Below are 8,684 nucleotides of genomic sequence, written 5' to 3'. Positions count from 1 at the left end.
TTATTAATTATTTGATCTCCATTTAATATTATTTTTTATTTTATGACATTAATATCTTTTCACATTTATTAGAGTAAGGAAAAAAATGAAAAAGTAATTAAATTCTATCTTATTTTAAAATATGAGTATTTTAAGTATAATTATTTTAGTAAACATGACAAATAAATAACATGGCGAAATAGCAAATACAACAGTTCAATATCTAGATTACATCTCATGCTAATATAAAAAAAGAAAGAAAATTGTATGATTCGGCTACTTAACCTTTTGAAAAAAAAGCAATAATATGAGGTCCATGTTTTTTGCTGTACAATAATTTCATTTTCTCCACTAATGGGTTGATACGCATGTAGCAATGAATCCATCATTATTGATTTAGTGAGATACTTTGAAAATTACATGAATATTGTTTGATTTTTTAATATGGATGCACTTTTTTTTTGACATTGTTTATTTTTTTAATATGAGATTCACTTTTTTTTTATTTTGTTAATATGGGGTTTACTTTTTTTTTCCGTGAGTTTGGAGATGGTGGATTTCATTTTTTTTTCTTCTTCTTTTTCTTTTTTTAAATATTGGTTGGTGTTTAGTATGGGATCCGCACATTTTTTTCAATATAGATGCTTCTATATGGCTAAAATTAAAATATCATTTTTCTTTTCTTTCTATTATTTAGAAACATACAATGATTGTGGCCGTCAAAGGCGTGAAAATTGCAAGACGTGGATTAGATATGAACAAGCAAAAATAATAATTAGAGAACATGGGACGCCTATAGGTCATATACATGGCCCAATTGGTGGCTGAAGAAATAATTAGATCTTTTATCTTTTTCATATCCAAATGAGTATTAACTTAAGCCAAAAATTCTAATACAGCACCAGATCAACCCTAAATCTACTCTATAAATTACAGCTCAGGGAAAGACCCATATTCTCGTGATGACATTTTATAAGTTTTCACATAATACACTACATGCATATGCAATGAAGTTGTCACATTCAATGCTTTTAAGTTAAAAGGCAAAGTGGAAATGCCCTGATCACCGTAGTTTCCCTACCTAAAATACAACCAGAATCATCAGAAACTGTGTAGGACTACCATGATAATGGTTAAAGGGACAAAGACTTCATATGTCGATTTAACGCATCACTGACTCTTTGACAAACGAACGTCCACCAGATCTGCACGATCAGAGATGCAAAAAGGAAGTTAATGTTATAGGTAATACCAGAAAAGCTGAAAATAAACTAGAGCGGGCTTGATTGAGCTTTGGGCCAAAACGTACGAATATTCAAGATGGATGTTCATGAATCGAGCATTTTCTTTGCTTTGCGACAATGTCCGAGAGCCTTGCTTCACGTCCAAGGGTTCATAGAAGTAAACCAATGTCTGCAAAATTCATATCAAAAATGAAAAACCACGAGCGCATGCACGTTTCTCCAGAGGAGCTAATAAAATAGTATGAGATCACCATAACTCCATAATTTTGTTCCAAACAGGATTGCTAAGCAAAGATATGCATCTAGACTTAATATTGACAATATTATCTTTGGAGTTCTCAAAGGGTTATCAACGACAATTTCAAGACATCATTTTCAGCTTTTAGCACAAAAGAAATGTGCATAGAAGCTCCGAGCCTCTCTCTACTATAGCGAACATATTTCTCATGGCCTCAGGCCCTCAGTAGGTATTTACTGGTCAATCTATGATAAGTACAGTGAAAAATGTATATTTGTCCAACTCCTAGTGTACATTTAATAAAATTAGATACCAAAATTGGTTGCAAATTTTTGATTGACAATCAATTACCTCTTTTCTATGCCTACCTTCCATTCCGATGAACCAAAAAACAAAAGAGTAGAACAGAGAGAGCACCCAAAGATTTTTTTGGGGGGAAAGTATTTTTAGAACCTGTTGCCAGTGTGTTGGGGGATCCTCTAGTGCAGTTGACAAGACAAGAGCTTCGTTAGGATTGGGACGCTTCTTTCTGTGTATATTGCCTTCCTGACTGTAACTGTTTGAAGGCTCAACAAATGAGGGTGGCATACCATTATTCAACAGAAGTACTGCCAGGCCAGTAAGCTCCACATCAAACCAGAAAGCAAAACCATGAAATGGTGCTGAAAAAGAAAAAGAGAGTCAGGCCATACAACGACTAGTGAACATTAATGAACAAAGTATCAGCACTTAACGAAGAAAAGCATGAATCATCATCTTCCACCCACAAGAAAACAGATGTTATAAAAAAATGCCATGAGTTCCGTGGACAACACACTCAGACAATGTTTATTGGGGGGGAGAGAGAGAGAGAGAAGTTGTACATCGCATCATTGACTCAAATTTGAATCTGGCAGTGATGGACTCTAGCTCCTGACTTGTCACTGTATATCAGTCCACATGCTTCACCTGCCGTTTAGTTGAAGGGAAATGAGTCCAAAATTAGGAAGGCTGATGAGTATTGCAATAGTGCATAAGATACAAGAGCCAGAGGAAATAATTGAGCATAAGGCACACAAGCCCAGAACATTCTAAATTGTATGTTCCCGAAGATTTTGATATAAATATCGAACCATACTTGAGACTGCAAACACCCTACGTCTGCTAAAATAACTGTGAAGACTCAGGAGCATGATGCAATTTATACATCCATACCAGGATCACAAGCAAGATCCCTTACCATCTTCATGATCACTAGAATCTTACATTACCATGAACCTCCAACAGCCTTCTGCTGGTAGAGGACGTACAGGAGTAATTGGAGTATCAAATCATAACTTAACTCTACACAACAAACATAATAGACATTACTAAACAAGTAAAATAAATATCAGATAACAATTAACAAAAGAATAAAACTATTCTTGTCACAATTGAATAGTCAAACTGCTCTTAAGATTGGTTTTCGAGAAAATGCACTGCAGGAGCACCTTTACTATAATGAATCACACCGCTCAAAGCAACTAAAAGCCATGTGACTGACCCCCTTACATACAACCCCCCCCCCCCCCCAACCCAAAATCTCCAACAGGAAAGGAAAAGGATTTCTTTTCCTCTTGGGGATTCACCGCTGTAATAATAGATGTGAGTGTTTATTCCGAGCAACTAATTTCCATGAACCATTAATTGCTTCTTTAATCCCAAATATTTAGTATATAGTCCCACGGCTCTTTTCTTTTGAAGACAAAATATTAATTGACATGGTTGAATCGTCTTCTACAGCTCTGCACTCTACATGTTACGTGACTGTCCAACAGAACCTGGACAGATTGAGCTACGGACTGACCCTTCTTCGCACATGGTTATCACCTTAAATTATGCTTTTTTATGTTAGGGCAACAATCCAATGTCCCAGATTACACACTTATATCTGCAGAAACCAACAATCCAATGATCTGCACAAGTAACCCTTATTACATGGTTAAACTTGAATCATACAATTTTTTCTTTCATATAGCTCCTTTAACAGGTCTGCATCCACTTCCTTGGATTAAGAAATAATTGTCTTTTGACACAGATAATAGTTTGCAATTTGAAACCCAAAAATAACTGAATTTGATGTTACTAACCACTTGTGGCCGGGTCAAAACATTTTCAACAGTGATTTCTCTGTTGGGATGTGAATAAGATAAAGGTCAGAGAGGGGGTATCTGGATGGGGTGGGGGTTGGGGCGTGGAGGCGTGGGTTGTGGGGTTGGAGAAGAGACTTTTGGCCCATTTTTGGAGGGTCAGAATAAATAATTGAATGATGAGTTTTCATATTTATGCTTCTTAGCTTCTCTATGTATAAATATCTTTTCTTAGATATTTCATTTGGTGCTCTTATCTTCATTGGGGTCCAACCAATTATGGATTTCCTTCCGGGATACCGAAACCAAAATGGCTCAAAAAAAAATATTTTGAACCAAAATATCTCAACAAAAAAAAAAAAGTTACTAAAGTATCTATAGCACAATATTTTATTGCGCCATAGTACTAACAGAGACGGACCCGTTAAGTCCTATAACGCAGTAAAATAATGCGCTATACGGAATACGATCCAACGTATAACGCATGATTTTACTGCGTTATAGGAGACCATAAAATCACAAGTCCCCCTTTCCATTCTTCCCTTATTACGTAATTTTATCTTTTTTACGTAGTTTAGCCGTATATTAATCATGCTTTAAGACCCAATATTTTATATAGAACTCTAGTTATATTTGTACAATTAATAAAATAGGCTCAACACATCAAGAATATGTGATACTTTAAATTGTCGTTTTAATAGTTGAAAAGTACTCGAAATCCTTTTTTGTTTGAAGACTTGTAGTCATTAGCTTTAAGTTATTTATCTTTTAGGGTTTCGTCTTATTTTTAAATTAATGCTTAACTTTATTTCGAATGTGTCACATTTTTTTTTATTATCAATAATAAAGACTAATGATAATATTTATAAATATGCAAAAAATGTATAATATTTACGATAAATTATACAACACTAATGTATATACACTATCGAGGATGAGTCTCACATGTAGTATGACGGAGACTATCCCTAGGCCTAAGGCTCATACCATCCCCACCGCCCTCGCCATCGTCTCTGTCGCCCTTTTTCCTCTTAATAGCCGGACGCTCCAAGTCATGATCATCTCCTCTTCCCCTAACCCTTGCGCCCTTAACTAGAACGTGCTTCTTCTTGGGATCTTGTCCCGCTGGCACGCTCAGAACCTCAGGCTGAGCTGGGTCTGAAAACTGGACCTCTTCCTCGTCGGGAGTCGCCACCGCAGGCGCCGAAGGATGAACTTGAAAAATATATAAATATTAGTACCATTTCTTATTTATGTTGAATACATTAACGCTATTTATTTAATCAAACCTGTGTGTCAACGGGCGCCTGAGAAGGCTCCTGAGATGGGTCTGTAGCCTCCTGAGATGGGTGTGATGGTGAATATGAGGTAGTCTCCTGGACGAGATGCTGTTAGAAGTCCAAGTAAAGGTTATAAAAATTAAATAAACATTTATCTTATATTGAATAAAATTAGTTTAAGTAAAAAACTTACATGCGCCTCGATAGTCTCATGAGAAGACACCTCTGCCTCGACAGGCTGATGAGAATGCTCCGGAATGGGCAGCTCCTGTGGACCCACTGGCGCCGAATCCTAACATATGAAAAAAATGAAATAATAAGTACTTTAAATGATCAAATATGTATATTAAATATTGACCTTATATTGAATAAAATTAGTTTTAAGTAAAAAACTTACATGCGCCTCGGTAATCTCATGAGAAGACACCTCTGCCTCGGCAAGCTAAGTGGGTGGCTCTGATGGACCCGCTGGCGCCGAATCCTAAAATATAAAATATTACTAAATAATGAATAACACTTATATATATGTGTGTGTGTGTGTGTGTGTGTGTGTGTGTGTGTGTGTGTGTGTGTATTTAAATGAACTCATCAAATATGTATTTAAATAATTTAAATGAACAAATATGTATTTTAAATACTAACCGGGATCAAAAACTCATCAAAGTCAAGAATCTGGGCTCCCTCTGAATTCCTCACAGGCCGCTCATCAGCTAATGAAACGCGTAACGCCGCCTAATCAACGTTATCACGCTCCTCCATGTATGCATTATGGCTCGGCTGTGATGAAGACCCGGGTATCTCAACAAGTAAGAGCGCCGGCGTAAACGTAGGTGAGTCTCCAGGTGAGCTGCCACCGGCCTGGAAGGGTTGCGGATGGACTAGACCGTGAACGCCCTCTGAAATGGGACAAGCCTCATCTGCCTCATCTACTAGTCCTCCACCACCAGGTCCTCCGGCAGCAGCGCCGCGTCCTCTACGCGCACGACGTCCTCTGCCAGCACGGCCTCCTCCTCTGGGAGCCCCTGGTGTTGCCTGATACTCAGCCTCCGGAACAGGCTCCGCCATGCGCCTAATCTCGCCTGCCTGGCGGATACCATCCTCGGAAATCCTAACCATCTCTGCGGCAAGCCCAAGGTAAGGCATATGCTCTAACCCCAAGATGCGTAAACGCTGTACGACCACCAGCTGCATTTGTGTTTAACAGAAACAAAAAAAGTTTATTTTTAAAACGTAACAATTAATGAAATTAGATAAATCTAAATATGATAAACTTACCAATGCCTCATACTGCCCCGCGAGTGATGAATATCCTACATCCCTAGGGGGACGCAAAGCTGGGTTGCCAATCAATCGGGGTGTGATCTGATGGTACCAGCGCATGTAATGCTCAACGGGAGTCAAATGGCCGACCACCGCTAAAGTGCCCAACCTGTTCTCCCAACGGTGGAGCTGGACATCCATCAAAGCCAAAAAATTATCATCAATGGCAGCCCGATCGTCCCACTGGTAGTGTCGCAGCTCATGACGGACATCAGGGGGTATACTCTGTGTATGCCCAAACTGTCGTAAGACACGTTCGAGCATGTGATCCTCTACGATGTCTAGGTGTATCAATGGACACCGCGACCTCCAAACCCCCTGACCTGCCCTACAGAATGGGGGCATACCATCTAATATAGCAGCGTACGACGTCCATATAAATAGTTGCATAACATATAAATACAAATCAGCGATCACCATGTAGAAAAGATGTTTAATTAAATTATTAATGTAAATTTAAATAGGCTTACCGCACCATCCGTCCTGTGATCAAGCTGGTCCCGGAATGGAAGAATACTGTGGTGCGTATCGACATCCCGGTCAAAACCCGTTGTCCACCTCCTCGCATAAGGCATGTCAATCTCGAGGTGATGTCTAAGTCCGGATATCTGGGCCGCGGCATCAGGCACGAAGTGGGTGAGCCTAGTCAACTCTGTCACCCACGTCCTACCAGGAGGAGGCTCGTACCGAGTGTGCAGTGGCTCTCCATCAACCCGCAATACAAAGAGGACCTCTACATCCTTAAGTGTAATCGTGGCCTCACTAGTGCGAAGATGGAAGGTATGTGTCTCTGGCCTCCACCGCTCAACCATGGCCGTGATGAGCGCCCAATCATGCTGTACCCGACCAACGGACACGCAACGGTAGATGCCGCCCCGAAATAATATCTCCAACACGCGAGGATGTGGGAGGTGCTCGCGTAAAAGAGTCCACGCTATCTGCAGCATACGGGGACGGAGCCTAGTAGATATCCCTATACTACCGGCCCATAATAACTCTGACCTATGATTGTCTTGCAAAGACAATACTGATCTATCAACGGGCCCCGGGTGAACAGCGGGCCTCGGGTGATCATCGGCCCCAGGGGGGACATTCGGATCCATGAAAGAGTCCGGTCTGTACAAACTAAATTAGTCATTATTCTTGAAATGAAAGATAAATTATATTAACTAATCGAAATTTAGCAGTAATATTTGTTTGGAACTATATTTTGAATATGTGATATATTTTTAGTTGACCAAATAGCCAACACAACTACGATAAAATTAAACTAAGAGTTCATATTCGTTGACCACATATTTTCCTATAAACTTTATATTTTTTTCTTTAGTTTATGTATTTATGAAAAGAAGAACTTTAACTATTCTTTTTAAGATATTTTTTTTATTTAACATATATATTCATGCTTTTAAAATTGTATAGATTAACATTTCATAATCGTTTTCAACTTGTTTGGATGGTTGTTACCTATTGTATTATATTATGTTGTTAGTATAAATAAAATGTTTGCTTTGATTGCTACTTTAATTTTATTGTTATGTAACGACGAGAGGTTCTATTTTATGTAACCACTGATTTGGTCCTATATAATACAACATAATACGATAAATGTCAAAACAATACATAACAATCATCCAAACAAAATGTTAACAATATAATAATTCATTACCAATCAACTTCTTTCAATTCATAAAGAATATTTAATAAATACTCAATTAACAAAATAATAATTCATTAACAATTCATAAATAATTAACCAAATTCAACTCGTAAACATATAACAAATTAACAATGTTAACAATTCATAAATCATTAACCAAATTAACAACTCATAAACATATAACGAATTAACAATGCATAAACATTTAACAATTAACAATTCATAAACATTTAACAAATAATGAATTAAACCAAAAAAAAAAAAAAAAAAAAAAACGGAACAGTGGCCTAAGCCACTAGCCCCAGCCGATCAAACCCCCCAAAAAATGAATTTTTTATTAATGATGATTAAATGTTAAACATGCATGCAATATAATGTAAATAATAACAAAAGTTCATAGTAGAAAACCTTAATCGAAGATTTTTTGTAGATATTTTAATCGAGTTGTACGCCGCTTTTTCTCAAAATTCAAACTTAGAATCTTGTTCCTTGACTTGAATATACCGAGAATCTAAACTTTCCGGATGAAATTTACAAGAAAACGACGTTTTTAATGGGTGGGGACCACGGAAACCTGCCCTCCTATGGCGTTTTTGAAAAAACAATTGCCACTGGAGGGGGCAGTGGTGGAACCCGATCAGGTTATAGTGGTAGACTATAACGCATGATTTTACTGCGTTATAGGAGAGAGGCAAAGTCCTATAACGCAGTAAAATCATGCGTTATATGGTGCTTCGTATTCCGTATAGCGCATTATTTTACTGCGTTATAGGACTTAATGGGTCCGTCTCCATTAGTACTATAGCGCAGTAAAATACTGCGCTATAGGTACTTTAGTAACCTTTTTTTTTTATT

At 37.8% G+C, this 8,684-nt stretch overlaps 1 protein-coding gene across 4 annotated transcripts; it reads right to left on the bottom strand.

Moving 5' to 3' along the window:
* Positions 1-804: 804 nt before the first annotated feature.
* On the bottom strand, positions 805-3,721 carry LOC132615417 (probable protein arginine N-methyltransferase 6). Of its 4 annotated transcripts, none has more exons than XM_060330023.1 (5): positions 3,570-3,721; positions 2,325-2,409; positions 1,915-2,123; positions 1,289-1,392; positions 805-1,184 (listed from the first exon to the last, which is right to left on the bottom strand). In XM_060330023.1, the coding sequence occupies exons 2-5, from the start codon at positions 2,332-2,334 to the stop codon at positions 1,142-1,144; spliced, it is 366 nt and encodes a 121-aa protein (XP_060186006.1). In that variant the 5' UTR covers positions 2,335-2,409; positions 3,570-3,721; the 3' UTR covers positions 805-1,141. The 4 variants fall into 4 exon arrangements, with proteins under 4 accessions (XP_060186006.1, XP_060186008.1, XP_060186007.1 ...); XM_060330025.1 differs by lacking the exon at positions 3,570-3,721 and adding an exon at positions 3,310-3,563; XM_060330024.1 differs by lacking the exon at positions 3,570-3,721 and adding an exon at positions 2,931-2,949.
* Between the last annotated feature and the right edge of the window lie 4,963 nt (positions 3,722-8,684).

Source organism: Lycium barbarum, chromosome 10 (genome assembly GCF_019175385.1).
Source record: "Lycium barbarum isolate Lr01 chromosome 10, ASM1917538v2, whole genome shotgun sequence".
Lineage (NCBI taxonomy): Eukaryota > Viridiplantae > Streptophyta > Magnoliopsida > Solanales > Solanaceae > Lycium > Lycium barbarum.
The sequence above is the reverse complement of the archived record's forward strand: the minus strand, read 5'-3'. Positions and strand labels throughout refer to the sequence as shown.